This window comes from Dysidea avara, chromosome 10 (genome assembly GCF_963678975.1).
Source record: "Dysidea avara chromosome 10, odDysAvar1.4, whole genome shotgun sequence".
Lineage (NCBI taxonomy): Eukaryota > Metazoa > Porifera > Demospongiae > Dictyoceratida > Dysideidae > Dysidea > Dysidea avara.
In genome coordinates, this window is record NC_089281.1 from 1,502,204 (window position 1) to 1,528,469 (window position 26,266).

The following is a 26,266-nucleotide window of genomic DNA, read 5'->3' on the forward strand; positions in this document are numbered from 1 at the left end:
TCCTTATATCCTATATGTAACAACTAGTATTAATGTATTCACTGTACACATTATACATGACATGTGGTCATAGTAAAGTTTTAACTATTACACAGTTCAGTAAAGAAGTCTGAAGGATCCAGAGGCTTTGCAAAATTCAATGCTATTTCTTCAATCAACTTCTTCCTTAGAACATGAGGAGGTGAATATCTGCCCAGGAAGGAAATCAAATAAGTAAACAAGACAACCAAGAGTTATCTTAATTACCCTTCTGTCTCCATTCTGTGTCGACTACAAATGTTGAGACAAGTTTGTCTCACTAGTGGAGCAAGGATCCTCTGGCTGACTATCATACCATCACACAATGGGCCCACATAATGGTGTCTACATGAAAAACAACACTTGGTCACACCTTCACTTAACAATGACATCATAAACCAGATGTGGGGGTGGGGGGTAGGTGTCATAACATTACTATAGCAATGAGGATAAGTGAGAAACACCACCTTGTCTAGAATGATGTGGTGATTCTGTTGGGTAATTTAATAGTAAATATTTTTATATGTTTTCTTTGAAGTAATAAAATAACTTAACAACATCAACCTTGGGGACTTTTATGAAGATGTACAAGTTTTCAAAGTCAAATACTCAGAAGCCATCATTAGTAAAAACATTAATGCACACTAGACCATAAATAAAGTAATAACAAATGTTCCTCTAACCTATAAGATGTAATACGGGTACTAATACGATACAGTCCTGATGACAATGGATGAATGAATATAACAGGTAGGGTGAAGTCTGATCCTTTTTTAGTCAGTGTTGAGAAGTAACCAGATGAGACATTTACTGGTGAATGGAGTGAGGCAGTTAGTTCAGCTACAGGGAACTCCAGTCGATCTTCAAACCTCTCCAACCATGCAACAATAACGGCACAGTCTTGTGGCCGGTGGACTCTACGACGTGCTGGAGTCTCCAACTGTTCTGTACCCTTGACTTTTGTTGCTCGTGCTGGAGAGGGATCACCAGAGTCTGGTACACGGACCATGGCTGTGAGATATACAAACAGGACAAACATCAGTGGTACAAATAGTGGTACTGCTAAACACACAGATATGCAAACAAAGCAAACCAGAAAATCTTTTGGTAGTGTACATGTATACCCAATGGAGCAATGGGACTCCTGTGTACTAATCCAGTGCTATGAGTCAGTGTAGTAAAATTCTAGACTACTGAAGTACCCCACAAGAGGCGGCAGCATGTGTCCTGGGTGAAGGTGTGAACATTTGAAGTCTCACCTGAACCTCGCCCATTATACAACCAGAAGGCATTAGCTTTCCTAGTCAACACCACGTCCCCCTAACACAATTGGGGCCAAATAACATGTCCTCATTTATACAACTGATCATGAGTACAGTTTCTTGCTCAAGGAAACGACAACAACAACCAGGTATCACATACACTTAACGAGCACTTACGATTTGTTTTGTTTGTAACAAATGGATGCCATTACAACAAGGTGAATATCACAGGTTTTAACTAGCAGTATAGCTATATAATTGTTCTGTAATTGTATACACATTTGCCTCCTCCATAAACCACTAACTCTGCTCACTTTGCAGAAAATACAGTTCCTTATAAAATTATAAACTACCACATCATCTAACAGGTTTGGTATGAAGCTACAACCAGTGAAATAGTACACTACAAGTTTTCTATAAATGTTATCAGATACACTTCCCCTAATGTGGGTACTATCATGATGATGATACAATCCCTACACCACATAATGATGGCACATGCTTACTATATAGTTGGACTTCTTCAAAACACAAAGTTCTATAGAATATTATTAACCCAAAAGTTCTTGTGTTGTGAAAATGAGGATGCTACCAATGGGCCTAAACTACATATAACCCTGTGTGTGAAACTAGCACTCCATGAGCCTGGCACTATGGGGTTTAGAGACCATCTTAATCTGTGATAGTTACTGGATGTGACTATTCTAAGCTTTGTTTAGTTTTTAACCATATGTATTACCTAGCAACCATTCTTTATACTGATATATAGCCATACATGTATGGAACTATCATTATTTATTTATTAAGTTTTTGCTATTGGACGTTCGTAATTAGGTGTGTATTTGTTTTAATTGTAATATATGGCAGTGTAAGTGTTTCTATAAATAGTGCAACAGAATGCACACACATCATGCTAAATATAGAATGAGACCATAATATTTGCCTTATTAGTAACATGAAAACAAGCAGTGGAGCACAGCTGCAGAAATTATGAATTGTACAAAAATTGTTCACTTAATCATTTTGGTCTATATGACTACAATGATGATACTTACATGAACCAACATTTCCACCAGAATCAGACGAGTCCATGGAACGGACACTGGAATTGGAATTACTCCAGGCAGAACTCCGTACCACGGGAGTGACAAAGGCCACCTCATGAATGGAGTCAGTGTAATAAGTGAACGGAGTATGTGGTATCTGAGCCTGTACTATCAGGGGCTTACTACCCTGAGTATCATCACTTAATGGATGCAGTTTCCCCTTGAAGCCTGGGTGAGTAGCTGGGTCCACCACCCAACCTAGACCTTGTAGTAACTTCTGGAACTCTTTAGGTTGAGCTACCAATTGTTGTTGCTAGAGTGAAAGGGAAGAACACCATATACCACAATATTGTATGTCATTGTTAAGTGACTACCAAAGGATTGTTAAAATGTGTTTTCCAAGGAGAAGTAATTTGTGAGTAGCTCAATTATATAATTACAATATAATATTTACTAGGAAGTCTACATCATGTGACATCACAGATTGTTTTACTGTTCTTAGTAGTACTTATAGAGATTGTATCATTAAGTCTCTTATAAGTTTCCATGAATTGGCAGCTATTTTAAAATTCTCACTGTTGTCTGTTAGTATTCAATAGTTCCATTTCATGACAGTTAGTGAATAGATGAAAATCATCACCAAACAATGGTGAAGCCACTACACTGTATAGGTTACTTACAAGATGGGAAACAAAGGAGTGTAAGTAATAATATTGTCAGTAATAGCGACAATGACCAGTGGTGATTAAGGAGGGGCTTCCCATTTAGGACAATAATTATCATGTAAAACAGTGCAGTCTCTCAGGTAGTAATTGCTTGATATGATAATTTAATGAACAGCACTCTTATGAATTACTGACCTGTGTTGCTAGGATATCATCTACCTTAGTAACCCCATCCTTCACATACAACATGAACACATTGTCAGTGTAACGTGATGGTAGTCGGTCGAGGTTGGCAAGTGATGCTGAGAAGTTTGGTAGCTTGCTATCTAACATCACCAGTGATGGCTGTCCTGTTGGTTGTTGTGCCTACAACACAAGTCATGACAAGTACAAGTAGCTACAAGGATATTTTAAAAGAAGAAATAAAAATAACAAAACAATCAACTTCAGTCTTATATGTAGCTTGTCAATATACTGAAGTAGAGACTCTATGTCAACTAGTATAGTCACAGGTGTAGATGACCTCCCTTGTTACATTGCTTTTTATTTCTATGATCCCTCTATAACTTTTCTTAGTAAATTTCATAGTTATGACTGGTGAACCTGTACATTCTTCAATAGATACACTAATTTCTTGTCTGAATGCACGTCCTGACAATCAATTACTGAAAGTGAAGTGGCCATTGTGCTTCATTTTCAGCTTTGTTCCACCTGTTATAATATGGCACTACAAATGAAGAACAGTACGAGAAGTGCCTCTGCAATCAATCCAGTCACTATGGCAACATGTGAAAGTCAACACAAGGAATTTATCACGTGCTACCCACAAATCAATAATGTACTGTACTAAGGAAAGCTGCTAAAGAGTACGCTATGTCTTAATCCACAGATGACTTTATAAAATTAGTTTATTGTTTACCTTTCTACTAATCCCAAAAACTGAAACAAAACAACTACCCTATACTTAATGACTCAGTTATATTAACAACTGGACCATACACTGCTAATGTCTTCATCATAATAGTACACTTAATTACATGATGCCAAATATGGCAGAAACATTTGTTAGAGAGACATACACAAATAAGTTATCAGATTTACAGACTACAGGAGGAAGATAATAAAATGTCATTTGAATAAGTAGGGGAATACCGACATGTTATCTGTCTGCTCATGTTTTCCTTATTAGTAGTTAAAATATTTAAAACATACAGCAATTCCTTGTATGGCGTCCACCAAACAGTCACCATATAATGCCATAATGTAGACAATGAATGCATTTCATGAAAGAACAGGAATGTGGGCTAGCCTCAAATATAACTGTGACATTGTGGATTATCAACATGACTATAGCTCAGAAATGACCAAATTAGAATTACCACAAGACCTTTACTAAGCCATGTAGCAAACAATTAGCAAGGAAACTTCACCGAAATATACACAACTACAAAATTGATGTTGTATGAAATAAGACATATCTGTGTTAATAGGAAGTAGTAGGCCAGTATTCCTATGATATCACTTGATGATAAATTTCCTTATATAATATACTATGATCTAACACATTAGTGGAACCATAGATAATATACCCTCCTGGATTGGAAACTGCACCGCGCACCCATAGACTTTGTACAAGAACCAGTGTCCTTAGGCTGGTTTCGCACCTCAAATTTAATCCTATTACAGCAGAACGGTGGCATTAACGACTATATTTTGTAACGAGAATGACTTAAGGTGTTGTTATGATAATTGCTTTGGTTAGTTAGACCACTTCACGTCACTTTTGGTTGGAAGTCTTACAATGGCGGATTACATGCTTTGGGGGAAGCACATTCTTGGCTAAAGTAAGTGCTGTAGGTAGAAAAAGAAAGTATCACAAGGTTAACTATGCTATAAAGAATTGCCTTGGCTAAATAATACGCCTTCCCATAACTTCTTTGGCAGTTTTTTGAGATGGTGTATTTGGCAAAACGGGAAGCATATTCTCTCTGTGATTCTAAACAGTATCGCCACACAATTTATACTACAAAGTCATCAAATAATGCTCTATGGTATGGTCTGGGTGTGAAGGTGTAGCGTACATGGTTTCGATGTTTTCCTTGAATGTGTCCAAACCATCACATCTTGTGTTCAGTTTCGCTTCTACCGTTCACACAATAAAGAGCCAATTTGCCTCGAAACTCACTGTTGGCTTCCAAAACATCTTGAGAAAGAACTCTTTACCAGTGGTGAGTCTTGTTTCACCCAGAGAAACTTGTCTTGTTATTGAAGGAACGTGAAACCAGCCTGTAACCAGTGGAGCTTACTAGTTTCCAATCCAGGGGGGTATATTATCTATGGTGGAACGCTTTACCATTTATAGTGTGTACATGTGAGGGGTAGGGATGTAGTAATACAGTGAAACCTTATAAGGCTGGTTTCAGGTCAAACCTTCTTGCCTTAATAAAACGGGTGGTAACATTAGATTGGGAATTTACTTCCTATTTGGAGACTCTAAACTTGATCAAGCACTATGGATTCTATTTTTGATTGTAATAAAGTTAGAAATCAGCATCATATTAAAAGCCAACTTTATAACTGGCCCACTTCTAGCAGACAACACACACACTACATGCACGCACGCACGCACGCACGCACGCACGCACGCACGCACGCACGCACGCACGCACGCACGCACGCACGCACGCACGCACGCACGCACGCACGCACGCACGCACGCACGCACGCACGCACGCACGCACGCACGCACGCACGCACGCACGCACGCACGCACTAACTACATACACACACCAGGCCTGCCAACCTGGAAAGTAAAAAAATCTTGAGATTTCTGTACCTTTATTGTAGTATTGCAGTGTGTAGTAAAAAAAAACTGGTAGATGCTATGCTGAGACCAAAAAAAAAAAAAAAAAAAAAAAAAAAAAAAAAGGTCTCGACTTTTCTCAAAAACCGTGAGATTCGATCTGCTGCCCTTGAGCAGGGTAGTGAAACCGTGAGACTCACAGTAAACCCGTGAGAGTTGGCAGGCCTGACACACATACACATGGATAGAGAGGTAGAGCCCTAATTTCTATTGTTTATAATTCATGCATTTAAATGCCACAATTGGTACACAAAGCTGCCATGCAGGGATGACTAAATATCTTGTTGAGTGGTCACATTCAATCACAGTTAAGCCTCAGCAAAAATGGACTAAAATTTCTTGTCCCAAATATTACAGAGAAATTCTTATAACTACAAGTAACATTGACAAGAATCATTGTAACACTTCATATAGCAAGTGTCAATTTGGTAGTGGCCATTATGTTATTAACATATAGATCATGAGACCATATAAGTATTATGGTCATAATTATACAAAATTCCTTTTGGAAGAGATAAAAATAGCTCTGCTTTTGCCCAACAAAGATATCAGTATTTATTCATGCTTAAAGAATAATTGAATAATCAGTCGTTTTGTTCACAACTATTGGAATAGTAAAAATTGCTATTTGTTTCAGCACTAATATCATCAAATATTATCCAATTTGTTACATGTAACTTGTCTGGGGCTCTGGTTATGAGCAGAGAGTTCATGCATGGTAAGGCAAGCCATTCACAACTATTATTATGTATCAGTCATACTCACATACAGGTGTGGTGTGGGCAGTGGGTAAATTAAAGAGTGACATAACATGTTACTGTCTATATGGTATTTTTTAACAAGTGGATTATCTTTTATCATGAAAATAGTTAAAATATTAGAATATCTAGACATCTCAATACACTACAGGCAGTGCCATACTGGAAAATAAAAGTGCAAAAGTGATGGAAAGTGAGCGTTTGCAAAATTACATACCTTGAAAAATACCGTGTATATGGTACTAGGCCCAAAATATAACGGCTACATGCCAAGTGTTCCCAATACCATCAGTACAGGGTCATATGGTAAACCACACTCTAATTCAGCTGGATAAAACACCAAACTATTTTTCACAGTCTGAACTCCAGCAGTTATAGATTTGATTTGATCTTTGTCTTTTCTTGTGAATAGCTCAGTAGTTAGAAGGTATATTAGTGAAGGAACAGGTCAGCGCTGAAATATAAGCTGCAATGGTATGTATGTGTGTACATGTCCATAACAGAGGAAGAGGTAGTCATGCTACTACTACCAATAATGTGGAGCATCATTCAGTGGATGGCTTCACTTTACTGGTTCAATGGTGTGTGCGGAAGGTCAGTTATTACAAATTCTGTGACAAGTATTTCAATTCTTGATGTGCAGCAATCTTTATCAGTAAATAAACATGTCTTGCCTACCCTTAACCCAGTAATGAGAGCAAACATCATGTAACAAACAGGTTACACAGGGTTACAACAGGTTACACAGGATTATAACAGGTTACACAGGATTACAACAGGTTACACAGGATTAAAACATCAAGATGATGATAACCCATAAATTCACTGAGATTGACGCTTAACAACAACAAAAAAAAGCCAGACCAGAACATGTAGTCTGAGGTAAGCTCCAAAGTAGCCACAACTTATAACTTGTTACTAAACAGACAATGTTAAACATGTTCTAAGAATTAACAAGCGTGATTCCCTTCATAGAATTCTCTGTGGTTTGTGATAAATGTTTATTATTAAGATGTTCAAAAATCACCTACAGCTTCCTGCTGCAAATTCCAGTAAATGACTACACTGAATTCAACTTCAGTGCAACCATTTGTCTCTAAACACGTTGGGACCATGTTGTAACATCCTTACTTGAGAGGTGGCAGGGACTACATGTGTGTACATCATTATTAATTAAGTTAGCATGGTAGGAACCAAAAAATTAAATATGCACTGAAGCATGATTAGCTAGCCAGAGAGTAATATAGTTTTGGTGATTTTCAGTTAAATTTCCACCATTGTTTGGTTGCAATAACGATGATAATGGGATGGTTAGGGTCATCGATATGATTTTACTAACACTTATCACAATATCCGAAGCTGATTTCTGCCAGTTTGATGTTATCACGAGTATTCTGTTTCCAATTTTGCTGTATACTCAGTGACAGTGTTTGTCCAGAGAAGCCATTCCACCTCATAAAAATCTTGCGAATCTTTTACATGTAACTGCCTCAAAAGTCTTCACATGATATATTATCACTACAGCTGTGTGTCCAGCATACTTGTCTTTATTTGGTCAGGAAATATATTTTCAAGTACCTTATTCAGTGGTTGATATTGTCAATTGTAATACTAGGGATCATGTTGGGGATTAACCTTGTTTACATGTTAAACTATCAATGATATTTTATTTAGCTGGGTATAAAATAATGAGCCAACATGGTTTTTTCTACACTATTACCCACAACTTAATTACCGAGGCTACAGGCCTAAGTGTTTAGAAATTTCCCTGAGCAAAGTGGAGCCAAATCTAGTCTATATTCATCAAGCAAAAATCATGGTAAGCCAACAATGAAATAGCCTTACTGGGAGATTACTTTGTGGACAAGACAGGTGACATTAGCACTAACACACTAATGCACAATGCAGTGCTGACACTACAAAATTGAAAGGTAAATGTGTTAACAACCACAGGTTGTCGCTTTCCCACAGGTTATCAACTCACTAGCTACCCACCACAGATTTGTATTCTAGATTACAATAAAAAAATATATTGCGTAAAATTTTCCAAATGCTAAAAATTAAACCTTAAAATAAAATAGCCTAAAAATTAACACAACTTTACTAAATGCCCCAAAAAAACATTTTGACCAAACTCAAAATCCATACATATTAACATTTCATATCTCAATAAAATAAACTACACAAAAATCCCCTGTTAGTTACCTGTAAGGCTTCAGTGCTGGCCAGTCCCAAGTGAGACAATACCAGTCGAGCAGTTTGGTAGCTTCTGCAAATACTGGAACAAGACAGGAACAATGACATGGCAGATTACAACATTACAGGATATTGGAAAGTTTACTGATATCATCACTTTGACTGGAGCCTTACAACAACAACAACCTGAAATATGCCTCAGGCATAACATATTTATTTATTGTCAGGTACACTGTTTAATTATGACCAATAATAAACAATAAATAAACAAAGTTAGGTTCAAAAAAAAGAAGAAAAAAAGGAAGATGCATAATTTTCCCACAGACCATATAACAAGCTAATCTATTGTGAACACTTTTTATGACAAAGGAACAATCATATTAACACGGACAAATTAACACAGTTAATACTCCATTCACAATATAAACAGCTGTGGCTGTGTAGCTAATACCAAATTTGAAGGACTTGCCATATATAGAAAATGGCCAGTTTTTTTAAATCAATAAAAGTACCTTAAATCCTTGGCATCATATATACAGTCCTGTACGTGACCAGTCATGTGAAATAAAATTAATATTTTGTTTTTAATAGCTCATAATTTTGACCAATTAATGATTCAATACCACAACATATGGTATGGTTCCACACCAGAGAACAACAGATGGTCATTGACTACCCCACACATATAAGGGTTAGGGTTATTGTTGTTAATACTGTTCAGGATTTGATGGTTATGTCTATGATGCTTATACCGGATGGCAGACAAAACATTTAGTCTATACATACCCATGCACTCAGGATTATCTGAGCAATGATCCTAGTAACATGGACTACAACAATAGACAATCCCAACATGTACTGTAAAGCACAAACAATTGTGCAGGTCAAAAGTTGTGAGTACTGGCCATTATCAAACAGTGGTGGCTGCTGACCAGTGTAGGTACTGCAGTGATATCATTGATGAAAGCCTTTGTATGGTTACAGCTTACAAACAATGTCACTAATAATCCACCACTAGCTACAATCTGTACACAGAGAAAACTTACTAAACTAAGAATTGAATAAAACTAAGCAGAACTACAAACACTATACACAACTATATACAACAAATGTCAGTTCCAATTTATACAACAAAACACTCCAGTGTATCAAACTGTCTAGTTCTTGTACTGAACACAATGTCACCAATGTGTACTTCATGACCTCATTAATAACATTCAATACAACCAGTTTGGGTTCAATTGCTCCTAAGGCAGAGTATGTGTCTTGTACATGCAATTTCCTAATTTGGTGACTGGACTTGAGAAAAGTAAAGCAGGCGACTCCTTGTACTGAATGATATCAAAATGTATCCTATACTGTGGCTGGCTTCACACTACAAAAGCAGTGACACACACACACACACACACACACACACACACACACACACACACACACACACACACACACACACACACACACACACACACACACACACACACACACACACACACACACACAAAAAAAAACATGGGTCAAATTGTGAGAAAATACTCAAAAAATACCACCTTTTTGCAAATTAGGTCAAATTCATAGTTAGTACCCATTATTGGTTGATCATGGAAGTAACGGAACAATTAGAGATTAATCTAGTGTGAACACAAATCATTATCATCATCCTAACGTGGCACTAAAAGTTAATTCCACTAACTATAGCAGTAGCTACATTTATGGGTTAGCTTATACTATTACCATATATGTACAACCAAATTGAAGGACTTGTAAAGTGACCAGTTTTTCTATCAAATGAAAGTGCCTAAAATAAAAGTCTGTCCTGTATGTGATCAGATGTGGGAATTAGCCATCACATATAACAGGTTTTATATAATGACTTTAATTGGACAACTCTAGTTGCAACTTATATATACAGAATAACTAACGAATGATTAAAACACTGAAAGACACCATGTAATGATTTATGAAAGTTCTGAAAAGCAGAATTTTATATGATAGGGTAGGACCTGAACCTCTCTATAAAGGACACATTGGGTACAGAATTTTAGACCTAGCTATATTTTTTTCAGAGATAATCTTGAGCCAGACTTGTTGGGACCAAAATCTGTGTCCCTATAAGGGGTATTACTATTGTGTCTATAATTTGAAGAGTTGTTAAGAGAGGTTCCACCGTTTGTCTGATTTTTGCATGCCTGTTATAAGGAAAACTGACATCTTGCAATGGACTTTATCCACAATGACGTCACAAGCACAAGATGGCCACGTTATTTGGGGGACCAATGTACAGACGCCTATGGAGAAATTGTTTTGATCGATCATATTTCAGCCAGGGAAGGAGATATCGAGCTCTAAGCAGCAGGTACAGTATGGTTACAAGACAATGTAATGAATTATTTGTATAACATGCTGGAAAATGGAGACAACGTTCGTTTGTAATATTTTTTGTTACTTTATACTCATATCTAGATTGCTTCATAAGTGAAATATGATCAATCAAACGATTTCTCCAAGGTGCCTGTACATTGGTCCCCCAAATAATGTGGCCATCTTGTGTTCATGATATCATTGTGGATAAAGTCCATAATCTTGTGGGTATAAATCAATTGTATTATCACTAAAAGTAGTGATAATGAGTAAACTAACTATTTTAGTAATGAGTAAACTATTTCACTGCCACATGCAAACCACATTAATTTGGACTTTAATAAACCCACTATAAAGGCTATAATATTCTATTAAATCACATTTAGGGTATACACCTCTGTACTATATTCTTGTCCCTTTGAGACATACTCAAGGCTCCGACAGTCACATCACATAATCCTTAACTAACTACAGATATCCTAAACATCATATGATAACACAGTTCACTAGACATGTCGTACATAAATTACATTACAAGTCATGATCTTATATTACACTAGGTAAACTGTCACATCACAACATTAAGGTACTTGTCCTGATGGCTACACTGTGTATGGGAGAGTACGACACATAGAAGATGGTTATAATGTATTCATTTGTATAGAAGCCTTGCAATAACATTAATCCTTATAATCATTGACAATATTTAAACAATTCGCCAATTATTAGAATACCTGCATTTATGTAACTTATATATTATTCTAAAAAATTTCCTATATAGCCATAGTACTCCTCAGTATCAGGTGACCAACAAGATTCATATGTTATTTGAGAGCAGCTGATGATTTGTGATATAATAGTAAGATCATTATAGGGTAATACGAGATCATCACTCCTTCAGACTGGACATATTTAGTACTAAAAGAATAGTTGATAATGATTAACTGAAGGAACCATAATAGTTCTTTGTGATTTTTAGCAATTAATTCTTGATACCTTATATGTATGTGTGCACATAACAAGAACCTGTTGTGAACCATGATATTCCTTAAAAGATGACAAAAATGTTGATACTTAATTTGTGTCTACTTCGACATTCTTTTTCTGAGAAATTGTTATTGTATGAAAAATTAGTAAAATCAGTTGTAGTTAAGGACGTGCCAAATTTTAGACTTACAACAATACACATCAGGTCTACACTAGTGATTGACTAAAGCTAGGAGAATACATCATTTGGTTATGATAAAACATCAAATACATTTCCTATAACAAGGAGAAATCACACACCACAAATGACTAAATGATTAGCAAGATATGTAGCACATCATTGTGTCAAGTGATTCAGCAATTTGAGGTGGTAAATTACACCAAACACTAGTACTGTTATACTTTCACTGTTTATGGTAACAATGTACAAATTATAATACAAACAATAACTCAATTTAGGAAGCCATAACACATCTAAAACACTATATTTTATGACAGGTGACACAAAACTGTTGTATTAGCCATCATAACATCTTTAAACACAATACATCACCTACAATATTTATAAAGAGAATACTTACAATAGGACAATCAATTCTATACAACATTATTATCAACTATTCTATAATCTGATAAGGATATGAAGCAATTAGAACACTTCACAATCTTTTACTGACACTTCCTTCATTGTATAACAAGTATGGAACATGGAGCAGCTAACAGCCTTTCAACACTATCTCTCAAACCCTATCTCTCAAACTAGTGCAAATGTGATTTTTGTAAATGTGTACCAGATCAAAACAAACTGCCTTAAAATGGACCTGCTAGGGGTATTGATATGGTTGGATTTGATTCACCTTCCAAGTGTGACCTTGCAGTTTGAGTTGTTTTTAATAAACAGAATTAAGATACACAAAACTACAAATTGTTGAATTGAAGCATCAACATAGAATAACAGACAACGGCTTAAAAAACTAGCATATGGACAAAGAGTTAACCAACTCCTTGAAAATGAGAGGTTGCTGCCAAGTTTTGTAGAACTAAACACAACTCAACAATCAATCAAAATTACACTGAATCAATTTCTCTTAAAACAAACTGTAGTATGAACACTATGATGTTTTATTAGTATACAGTGGAACCTCTCTATTGTGGACATTTTGGGACTTTTTGCTGTAATATAGAGGTTTACCTCTTTCAGAGGTAAAAAATGTTTGACCAGACCTGTTGGGACCAAAATTTTTGTCCTTATTATGGAGGTTTTTTCTATTGTGTCCTTAATTCAGGGAGTTTGTTAAGAGAGGCTCCACTGTATCTATTAACCTGTATTGAAAAGTTTGTGAGAACTGAGGACTCTACTCATCAGTATATGACACGGACCTGCCAATTCACATTATTATGTAGGATACTTTAATATGGTGAATATTTTTCTTGATATTTGATGACTCGACTCCTCTGGGTTGGTTTACAAATGTAGGTGGGCACTTATTAAGTAATTGTACACAACATGTCTCATGGCAGAAGAGGTATGACGCACTCATGTGAACTCATAGAATTTGCATACAGCTATTAAAAAAAAAAGCTTTAGGACGGTTTCATTGAAAACTAGGTGCTAATCAAAAGCTTTTCTTATATGCGTGAACCCCAGTAGTTTGATATTAGCATACACGGCAATCGGAGACGTCATCGCGTGATGAATAGTTTATCAGACAAAACAGAGGGCAAATGGCAACAATTAAAGAGGATAGCACTGGAAATTGTATTCAAGGTATCCATAGTCCTGTAAAGCCAAATTAAGCATCTATTTAAAACTCATATTATGCAATTAACACAAATTCCTTTTGATAGTGCGTAATGTGTGTCGTAGCTCCTGTGGTCTTGTGGTATGTAAAGAAAAGGATCATTCTAAACCCGACCATTACCATTTTGCTTATAGTTCAGTACCACTTTAGTATATAGTCAAGCAGTTGAAACTATTGAAAACCTTTTGTTGTGTTAAATCCTCCACACAATCATATTACCTAACAGTTCACAATAGAGAGATCTTACCAGTAGGTTGTTATCATGATGTGTTGGTTTCACAAAGGATGTTGTACACTAATAATTACTATAATACAGGATGGCAGTTGTACTCTACACTTATGGGAGTGTAGTCCATATCACATTACACATTCCGGTATGATCAAATACTAGTAAGTTATTTTTATAATATGATATCCTGTTTTAGAGACAACACATACTTATAATAGCTTACGTGGCACAAATATCACAATTACGACAGTTTGCTCACAATATATTATACTATCAACATGCATAGTCCCACTGGTGTTGTGGTCCTCATAGTCCCACTGGTGTTGTGGTCCTCATAGTCCCAATGGTGTTGTGGTCCTCATAGTCCCACTGGTGTTGTGGTCCTCATAGTCCCACTGGTGTTGTGGTCCTCATAGTCCCAATGGTGTTGTGGTCCTCATAGTCCCACTGGTGTTGTGGTCCTCATAGTCCCACTGGTGTTGTGGTCCTCATAGTCCCACTGGTGTTGTGGTCCTCATAGTCCCACTGGTGTTGTGGTCCTCATAATCTATACTGTACTAGAACAGCTTACACAAGTATCTTTTCACTTTGTACTGATAAAGTTGTATGTGGCTTGTTAAAATAATGTCATCAGTAGCTGCTACCATGGTAACCATTTTGTCTTGAACCATTAGATAAGTAGGCCATTGAGTAGCTAGAGATATTGCTTTCTTCTACTTAATATTTTTGTGAGTCTCAATAGTGGCAATACAAAACAAACTTCAAATGTTTTAAACAGAGGTTAACCCATTAATGGCCACTGCTACCATGTGGAAGCATGGCATCATAACTCACCCATAGAATAAACTTTTGCCATGTTACAACTTGTAAAACATGTTTCATAGCAAGATACGCTACTACTGAAGCAGACACACCCATAGAGGTTCTGTTTTTGGGATAATCAGATCCTTCCCAGACTAGTGCACGTTTGTTATGTAATAGTGTAAAGTGTAACTTTCATAATAGATGAGCTTTGAGTTGAAAAGTTTGATTGTTATAAATTGATGGAGACAAGAACAGTCGACAGTTGGCTGCTCTTACCAGACATGGTATGGTGGACACGTATGCATATATGCATGTACAACAGCAGAAACGGGACAAATCACAAAGAAACCAGCTGTGGAATGGATCACACTGTAAGTAAACTGTATAGAATGGTTTCTACCAAAGTTTAGACTTTGTTGCTTGATAATTTTGTTGTGATTACTGTTATGTAAATAAAAACAACATAGTCTACCTCCTTAGTTTATAGAGAGTACTTAGATATATGGTTACTAAGTAGCTCAGTGTACTGGATGACCAGTATGATGCAATTCGGCAATTCGGCCAGAAGTTCCTGAGAATTTGGCCATCAATGGGCTAATATAAGCTTCAAGTTATGTACTTTGTTTTGAAAAACTCCTAGAAAAATTGATAAGTAACTGTTTTAAAATGTGCTTAACTTAATGTTTACATTCCCTAACGTTGCTAACAACATTCCAATGTGTTAACGTATGGAGAAAAGAGCTTTTAAAAATAGTTTAACATGTCTTTGACAACAAATAAAATGGTCAGGATTCTGAGAATGTGAACAAAATACTCTAATTGAACACACACACACACTACACACACACTACACACACACACACACACACACACACACACACACACACACACACACACACACACACCAGGAGGCTGACAGGCCACTGCTGGATTAGGGAACTTCAGTTGGCTCATGATGGTTGCTTGATTCTCATGTATCTCTTGTTCTAACTCCACCTGTTTAGAAATCTGATATAACAACTGCTCATATTAATACACAATTAAATTACATATAGGAGCTTTAATGAAAGCCACAATAATAGAATCATAAAAATGAGGAGGTCTGAAAAAATCAAGCCTGTGTAGCCTTATGCATTGTTGAGTTATGCTTGGCTAAAGGAATCAGTTAGTTAGCCTTAACTAATACCACCAAGGTATTTAGAAGGAAAACCGAGGAAGGTTTTTGAATGGCAAGTATGTCCAAAATTCCATGTACTATGATGAGGTCATGAAGTACATTTTAGCAGGACCTAATTGACATGCCACACAATTGGTAATACAATAATTAAATATTTGTATGAACATATTAACACATAACAAAGAATAATTAGCTAGTCGTTGGTATGTATTTTGTAATAACTAAATTCAGTATTAACTGGACAGCTGGTTTTTAAAAGTAGCAAAACATCAACTTGTTAGTTAATCATTTGTATACCATTCGTGTACAACTTGTATTAGCAAGTTTCAGTTGAAATTGCTTCCTAATTCAATCTCAGAGGAGTGGGAACACTTATACGCCACCAAGACCTCCTCATAACCTTAGCAAAAGCTATGGGATACCAAAGGGTAAAGGAAAGAAGTGCAACTGAACATCAGATTTAAGCTTATAAAAATGGTGTGCACGTAATGTCTGTATTTCTAAATCCCACTGACTAATTATAATTACCATTTAAATGCTACAGGGTAGCTCCCTATTTTGCTATGTACCACTGAAATAATCGCACTTTGCCTTAAGTCATTGTGCAAGTTTGAAATCTACATGTAGCTTGTTGAGAATATGTTTAGGAGGTTGATATCATCTAGGTCATAGTAAATCCCATATAACATGAATACAGACCTTTTCCACGTAACATGTAAGTTACACGAAAAATTATAACATTTTTTTCAGTAGACAATTCTAGTATTGTTTAGACCACAATGCCAACCACTTGTGTGGTTTATGGGTATAATAACCGGCATTTGAAGGGTTGTGGTATTAGTTTCTATGATTTTCCACCCGACGTAGAGCGACGAAGACAATGGATAGCTTTTGTGGACTGGCGAAACCCAGATGGAACTTCATGGCAACCAGGGGATGATGACCGCCTTTGTTCGGATCACTTTATATCCAAGAAAAAGTCTGATACTCTGACAAATCCAGACTAAATACCAACTATTAACACCAAAGCAAAGCGACTGACAGCTCCAGAGGGTTCTGTGGCACGATATGAAAGAGCTCAATGACGCAGTCAAGTTAGTAAGCAAGTTCATAGGGCTGTAGAACTGTAGGTGGAAACAAATTTAGCACAAAGGCAGGCACTATACGAAGCTTTTAAGCATGACCACAGGTGTACTGCAAGAATAAATCTCTACCACCCCAAGTGCAGCCTGGCCTAGATGATGACATGGATGAAAATGACAACTTGGCAATCAACAGCAACAGCAGTGCCAACTTGCAGTTCATTGTTTGCATAATATTTTGGACTAACCTTTGATCCCCTTTTTGTCAAACACATGTGCATATTTCCTGTACTATGATTTCATCACCTTTTCCCTACTCCTGATAGCACAATTTTATGTGTTGTTATTTTTGGCCATAACAGACCTGCTAAGCCCAATGGGAATACTAAGTCTGTGGAGAGCTACTACACCTATACATTTTAAACTGACAATGAGAAACCACCTCAGAGTAAAGTTTAAGTTTATTATAGCTTGTTTAAATCTAGCATGATGGTTGTTTTTACAATGTGATGGTTTCGCTCACATGTGGTGTGCACAGACAAACATACTATAGGTATGTACATGGGAACACACACACTACACAGACACAGACTACACGCACACACACAGACACACACTACACGTGTGCATGCACGCACGCACGCACACACAGACACACCTACACAGACACACAGACACAGACACCCACACTTTTATGGAAACTATATCAGGAAACCAGGCTCATGTCTGGGCTCTGGGTACATACATGGCTTCAAAATTTAAGATACTGAAGGCAACATATACAAGTGTAGAGTTGGAGAATGCTAAGGGCATTTGGACCTTTCCATTTCTTAAGGTGATGGCCAAATGGTCACCCATGACGACAATAAGTCTTGCTTATGGCATGCCTGCATAGCTAATATATGCATGTATGCTTGAGATATTACTAATAAGTTATAATAATGAGAGTACTTGCTATCCACTTGATTATCACAATAAAAATAAAAATAGCTTGTGACTGTTCTACTAGAGTGTTTACAAACATTAAGCAGTGGTTCACCCAAAAAATAAAGTCATGGGCTCTGCTGGGCACAAAGAATTGTATGTGGAAAAGTTATCCATTGGCTATGAAGGACAGAGATACACTTTAATAAACAGCCAATTCTGACTGCTCTATTAGAGTATATCATGATGTAATTTTCACAAGCAACAATTCATGTTACAATAAGATGTTTCTATGGTTATTGTCAATATCAGCCACAGGTAGGAGTGCTGTGTAGTAGCTACAACACTCACATACAGCAGGACCATCACAATTAAGCAAACTCTGAATGCCAGAAGTGATTGTTCTATTAGAGTATTTTAACTAACACTGGTGTATGTTCTATTAGAGTAGTTGAATAGAGTAAATGAACACGGGCTTCACTTACAGAACAATTTAGTGATATATATAACTGTTTGGATAATGGAACAGGTCCCAGCAAACATGTAGGTGTGTAGTACTAACTTGGAGGTAAGTATATAGCCACTGTTTGAGTCTAACAAACGTTTTCCTTCATAATATAGAATGGGATAAACTCTCAAATTAAGGACACACCTCTCAATAATATTTTTGTCTTAACACGTTTGACTCCAAACAGTTCTTCCTCTGAAAGAGAAAATCAATAATAATGGACCTAAATTTCTTGGACACAAAATGTACTGAGGTGTCCATTGTGTGGTACAGAGTGAGTGTACAGTGTTAACCTGCAGTTGTACAAATTCCTTGTGTTGTTCTAGTGACTTCTCATCCAGTATGTCATCCAAACTAGGAATGGAGTAGTCCCTACGAGATGAACCATTAGTGACTGCCATTAAGACAATGACACAACAACATACACAATACACATGCTAATACATGATACAAAGCTGTTGTTCTAGCTGTGTTCCACTGTGTACTACTCATGTGTTTGAGTCAATGTAGTATCCAGCAGGAAGCTGTACTATGTCTCACAAGTGAAACGTGGCTAAAGTCCCACTTAGCCATCCTGAAAGTTCAGTATTTCCATCCTCAGTTAACACCAGGTACCCATTGATCCCATTACCATGTAGCAAGATGTGAATAAGTTTCTTGCTCAAGAAAACAACAACTGGGCATCACAGACGATCAAACCTGGAACCTTAACAAATAGCTGGCCGGTGTAACCACTTGGTTATACTACCTCACACTACACACACAACACTTACGCCATGACAGTTGGTTCATCTTCCATCCCTTCAGGCCACATCTTATGATCCACAGAAGACTTCATTGTGACGTCTGGTTGTGGGAGGGGTCTGTCGACACTGGCTAAGTTTTGAGAATTAGGTTGCATTAAATAGAACAACATTATCATCATTACCACGAATCATTCAACAATAATTATAAATTGTGATGGTAACTAAATTTAGTGAATTGGTGAATGTTAAATTTGGCGAATTTGGCCAATATTATATTTTTGTGCCGTGTGTCCAATGTCCAAGCTTTTGAAGTTGGTTTTGACAAGCCATTTTGTGGATACTTTCAAACTTGAACACACCTTATTGTGGCTCCAAACATGCTAGTTGGTATGGCTCATGACAGAAGTTGCCTGCTGTAAGACTAGATTCGATTAGTGGGCATGGCTCCACCTAAACTGCCAGACAGCGGATTTGTGCACACTCATTTATAAATAAATGGGTGAGGCTCCACGTTTGTCTACAGACAGAAACACATAATCCTGATAAGTGGGCGTGTACAATGAAAGAAACTGGGCTGCAGCAGGACTAGGCTAACACAAACTAATTGATCCATTACACATGTGATCCAAATATTCTATAAAGCAGGCAGATGACCTGACCTAGTTTCAACTGTGAAAGTGACCAGGTGTAGCCTGCTTACTGATGCATGCAGTGACTGATCATGGCTAGATCACAAGGTAGACATTTCCACACAAGAAGGATTGCACAGCAAACATGCTTGTCTTTCTGTCAGCTTACAACATGTACAACCTTGCGTGCAATTGCCAATTTATCAGTAAATGAAATTACACGACTATGAGAACATTTCACTAAAATTAAAATTACACCAACTTTTTTTTGTTAGCAAATTACTGTTTTAGAGCTGAGCGATAGTACAACTATCACAATCATGATTTGACAGTAACTACTACATCACGATATTACTAGCAGTCATCCAATTATTGCTAGTATTTGGATATCCAATTATGTATTGATAGTATCACATTAGACTATGATATGGCTCATTTACAGGTTTACTAAATCACTTAGTCACCTGACATGTTCACTTAGTCACCTACACATGTTCACTTAGCAACCCGCCCTCGAGCAACTTTGTACATGATGATAAACAATTATAACACGAAAGGCACACTGCAGTACTTTATAATACTGTAATACTCTTCTTCTCCGTGTTCTGCAAATATTTCTGGCCAACTATCCTTTCTATTGCATGCAGCATCTGATACTCTGCCCACTAATGTTAATTTACAGCGGTGGTCAATTCAATGTGAAGCTAAGTGCTCTCTTTGTGACTCAAATCGTCCTACAACAGCTCATGTTTTAAGCAATTGTCCTACTGCTTTAAACCAACAAAGATATACTTTCTGGCATAATCAAGTCCTTTCCATTTTGGCCTCGTCACTTATTGATATCTTTGCTGATACTCCATTTGTCAAAGTGTTTGCAGATTTACCAAATTTTTATGCTAATGATGCCCCCCAGGCGACAATCCCATCTGATCTTCTAATTACTTCCTACCGCCCTGACATTGTGATATACAACACCAAATGCCCATCTATCACCCTCCTAGAATTAACCTGCCCTCTGGACTCCAGTCAGTATATTCAGGCTGCCCGTGATAGGAAGCAGAATAAAGTGGAGTATCTCCAATTGTTAGCTGAATTTGATTGTCTAAACATCTTTAACTATTATGATGCAATTGAGATATCTGTCCTAGGCCATTACCAACCATCCACAGTCACGAATCTGCTGAATTTATTAACTTTTGTCCATCCTGTAGTGAAACCATCAAGGTCAGCCATCAAGAAACTTCTAGATACTGCTGCTTCTGCCAGTATGTTGGCATCCAGGAGAATATTATTCTTGGCGAAGGACTGTAGGGAGTGGAACCCTAATTAAGTAACATCCATATAATTGTATTTTTTTTGTATTTTCCCTTGCCATGTCCACATTAGTTCCATTTGAGGCCCTTTTTGTGGTCGCATGTTGACCGAGGGCCCACGTGCGTATTTATTTGTGCATATTTTCATAATTTGTGATGGTTTCTCTATCCAAATACATACCACATGTTTGCTTTTCTAACATTCCATTGGCAAAAATTGCCATTGTGTTATCTCTGTATTACAGTTATCTTTGTTTTTCATGCTGTACTGGTCTTTTACAATTCTTCTATTTCAACACTATCACATTTGCTTCTGTTATCCATGTGTTTTTGAATATTCACAATCTCCTGATTAGTTTGGCCAATATTTGTTGTTACACATAATACCACATATGAAACCTCATAATGTTATCAATGGACACCTCCATATAAGGACAAAGACTTTGGTACAACAAGTTTGTCTCCATACTTTTTAAACGGGAGTACATAAACAGTGGAATGGACTACTGGAATGGTGGAATACTGGAATGGTGGAATGGAATTTTTTAAAGTTCAATATCATTTTTTACATCCAAATAAGTACAACTCCTCCCCTTATGTATGCAAATAAATAGGATTCCCCTTGAAGTCAACATACTTTTCCTCACCACAACACTTGTATGACTTATAACTCAATACTTTATTACTTGTGTGAAACTAACTGTGGTTCAGTTCAGTGTGCAGTGTGGTACTGCCACAATGAACTTTGGCTTAAATTTTGTTTTCTGACATAATTGTGGAAAAGGCTCATTGTAAATGCTTACAAGATAGTCGCATTTCACTTTTCCCAAAGATTTTCGCTTAGGTTCCTAGGGTAGTGGTAAACACCTTGTACAGGCTCTGCCTTCTGTGTTAGCCCTCCAGTGCCTAACTGATAAAGTTGCTAATAAATGAATACTTCATTGTACAGTGAATGTACTTTTACAATGCATTCATGTAATCACTAACTTTTTATCATTTGGGAACAAGGGTAAAGTCAGGAGTCTTCTTGGTATTCTCAATAAACTGCTATTGCGCATGTTCATAACTGACTTTACACTACAATATATTGGTAAACTTTGTCTATGGTGAGATGAATTATGCTAAATAAGCTGACTTCAAGGGAAATCCTATTTATTTGTATACATAAGGGGAGGAGTTGTACTTATTTGGATGTAAAAAATGATATTGAACTTTAAAAAATTCCATTCCACCATAGTCCAGTATTCCACCATTCCAGTATTCCATTCCACTGTTTATACACTCCCATTTTTAAACTCAGAAAGAGGAAACCTCAGCAATACTGAGTCAATACAATCTCAGTCCACCATTAACAGGTTCTACTTGTGATATAGACTGACCCTCAACAGAGAAAGAGTGTATTAGGGATACCAAAAATTGAGGGAGACATAAAGTAGGAACGATGGGTCTGCTAGAGGGAGGTCTGAGTAATGCACCCCCCGACAGTTTTACCCAGTACTAAAAAAGCTCCTGTTCCCATGAGCACATGGCAAAAAAACAGCCACAACAATCATGGTTTCATGTTAAAAACATGTTCACTACATACTTACATGTCCTACTTTGCCCTAAAGCAAAACGTATGGGAAACTGTACTTTAAAGGTCATTGTTCTCACGCTGTATCAAAGAGCTTTTCAATAAACAGTTACAACATTATAGGGCTTCACAGCACTATTAAATATTTGACAGGTGGCTCATGTTAGCAAGGTAAGATATAGCTACTACATGGACTATGCTTATTGTCAGGATGTAATGGAAGCAAAATGCCACCCTCCACCATCATAGGCTATTAGCTGCAATGATATATGGGCCACAATGGGTTGGGACCAAACCATATAAGAGGAGGTTTACAGTAGGATTAAAGGTTTGGGAATTATCCACACAAAAAGGTTTCAACATATTCACACTTCATTATTGTAGGGATTAAACATCATATCTGTTTACAATAGCATTAGAATAATTCTCAAGTGATTTCAAAATGTTAAACAACAATTCTATACACATAAAATCCCCTTCCTTTACACACCAGTCAAAATAACAGCCAGCACCTAGACTAGTGTTATTGAACTATTTCCTTATACACAAGACTGGGTAAATGGATTGTAAATGGATTACTTTTGGTGGAGATGTTAAGGGAAAATTATATGGCCAGGGGGTACGATAAGCCCATGTGAACTGAAAATGGAATTACATAAGGCCCTTAGCACTACTAAAGAAATGGATTCTTCTATCTCTCTTTAGGAATATATTATATGTCCACCATAGCTGATTTCTTTATAACACTTTTGTTTTTCTTCATGAAAATCACACCATAGTAAAGTACAAACACAGCAGATATCAAATATCTATTAAACCTTATCTATCCTCTTTACTGATATTTAATTTGTACAGTAACCATTGGATCATGTGAAATACTTTAAAGCATTGCCAAAGTGCATGGTTTATCGGTTCACTTGGGCTTGTCCTAATGTATGACAACTAGCTTAACATGTAGACTATATACACCATGTATATACTCAGTAGTGTTCCACTGATACATACCTATCTGATACCTAGCAATAAATTTCACCAATACAGATACTGATAATTGCCATACAATTTACACACGTGTCAAGTTAGCTTGTGTGACTGCTCTATTAGGATATTTATTGTGCAGTGACTGATTAAAGTATTTTGATGTTTTCATGCAAACAAGGTTAGTATAGCAGTTACTCTGTGATGATGTGATGATGACGATTGAGGTGAGTGGCTATTAATCAGTATCAGAACACCTAAAAGACCTACCAGTATATCGATCGATATCAAAATGCCTAATATCAGCTCTGATTTGATACTGATCTGATTATCGGTGGAACACTACTCCTCAGTATGGTGATGTACGACTATCATCAAGTCCAAAACACGGCTAAGGTATACATCATGACCTCATTATAGTGACCATCAAATAGATCCCAAACATAGCTAATATGTACTTCATGACTTCATTAATAAGACCACCTTATAATCGCTTGGAGTCTAGTGGCCTTGTTTGATTGCTGGTCTTTCCAGCTGTCCAGCACTTTAACACCTATGGTACCTCTTTACAGTGACAGCACTGTAATAGTGAACCAGGCAAGAGTACTAGTTCCATACATACAAAGTTATCTTAGTGGGCTTGCCTAATGCATAACAGTTTTGGTGCGACTGAATATTACAAAACTTCTTTGAAATATATATCATATGCAGTTATTTGGATTCTCAAGCTTTAGCCAGATAGTTTTTTCCTACCATTGGCTCCTATATTCTGGAGAAGAAAGGAAGGAAGACTGTGAGATAACAAGGCTATTTACACTGTTGCTTCTGACCAAATTATAGGGAAGATTAAGCCACTCCAATATCCTCTGAGTTTACACTTGAAGATTGTTCTAGAGGCTAGACATGCAGTAATTCTGATACCCAATATCATCATGTGGATGTAGCTATTATCTAACAGCTGTGATGGACCTTCAGCGACATCAACTTATCAGGGCTTACCCCATCTATGGTAACCTTGATCAACCAATTTACTTTATACTTATCAGATAAATCAACCTGATACAGACTGTATCTCCTGTTCAACAGAGCACTCCAACATAATAACTAATTAGTCCTGTAACTACTATATAGCTGACTGTGTAACTGTGTAGCCAAAATTTTTAAGGGATGAAACATTTGCAAAACTGTTTACCTAGAAAACATAATTATTATGTATTGTACATTTCATGATTATGTTTCGAGAAGTGGTGTTGCCACGATATATCGATACATCAATAGTATCGATATAACAAGGTGGTGATATGATAATTTATAGTCAATCAGTTATATTGATGTTGTGCAGCAGTAGTGCCGCTTAGTATAATGATGTGGAAGAGGCCAGTTGGCATTTAATAAGTTATGTGTTCATGTAGCGTGGTGTGTATATAACTGTCTTGCAAATGTTACATGCATATCGTGACATACACTTTGGTGATAGGTGATATATGATATAGAGTTTTTCTATATTGTGGTAGCACTATCAAGAAGCTGTCAATGGTTGCAAAAGGTTTGTCCCACAAAAATTTCCGGCTATATGGTAATTTAACCGAGTCACGTATAATTTAATTTGTATGGATTTAATCCTTCAAAAGTTGAATTGTGATACAGATCTTAAAACTATGAGGAGGGGGGTTTGAAGGTTTCAAAAAAGCTTTTAAAGCATTTATATTTTGGCACATGTTGACGGAAGAGTATAGTGCACTGAAGGCCACATCCTGGCTTACTACCGTGTTGGCTTACCATAGGTATTGTACAGTTCTTGTTTCATAGGTCTACAAATCTCAAATTTTGTATAGCCTTGCTCTGAAATATTAGAGACTTAAAATCTCGTGATGTGATGATTTTTCCAGATATTAAACATCACATGATCCAAAAAAATTCCAGAAACTAAGATTTCATTTGTTCTGATATCTATACCAAAACATTGAATTAAGATTTAAATAATAGTTAGACGTCAAGAACCAGGGTTCTACGGGATTTAGAAAACTCGAAGGCCCTGGGCTGTAGCGCCCGAGCGCAGCGAGGGCGCTACTAAGGGCCTGAGGGTTTTCTAAATCCCGTAGAACCCAGTGGTTCTTGACGTCTAACTTATTTAGACTACAACTCGTTATTGTACCTTGAGTTGACAGCTGCTTGTAAATGGGAAATGTATGGCTAATTACTAGAAATAAGCCCTCTACACCTCCCTACATGGCGGGACCTCAGCGTGGCTGTTGCTACCCGTTTAAACGCCCATGCGTTGCCAATGTTACAGGCGCGTGCTATGTATCGAAGTACTGGACTCAGCGACTGGACTACAACTCATTGTT

General features: G+C 36.9%; 1 protein-coding gene across 1 annotated transcript; it reads right to left on the bottom strand.

Annotated features, from left to right (window-relative positions):
• On the bottom strand, positions 1–26,092 carry LOC136269037 (ral GTPase-activating protein subunit beta-like). The gene is made up of 10 exons (XM_066064499.1): positions 26,074–26,092; positions 19,453–19,555; positions 18,973–19,051; positions 15,892–15,984; positions 8,818–8,889; positions 3,187–3,357; positions 2,336–2,639; positions 702–1,029; positions 247–363; positions 1–189 (listed from the first exon to the last, which is right to left on the bottom strand). Exons 2-10 carry the CDS (start codon positions 19,515–19,517, stop codon positions 81–83), a joined length of 1,338 nt encoding a protein of 445 aa, XP_065920571.1. The 5' UTR covers positions 19,518–19,555; positions 26,074–26,092; the 3' UTR covers positions 1–80.
• Positions 26,093–26,266: the final 174 nt, after the last annotated feature.

Coding starts and splice junctions, on each gene's coding strand:
- LOC136269037 (XM_066064499.1), bottom strand. CDS start 19,517: ATGAAGTCTTCTGTGGATCATAAGATGTGGCCTGAAGGGATGGAAGAT. Junction 8,890..15,891: donor TGGCCTGTCAGCCTCCTGGT/GTGTGTGTGTGT, acceptor TCTTGTTCCAGT/ATTTGCAGAAGCTACCAAAC. Junction 3,358..8,817: donor CCAGCACTGAAGCCTTACAG/GTAACTAACAGG, acceptor CTTGTGTTGTAG/GCACAACAACCAACAGGACA.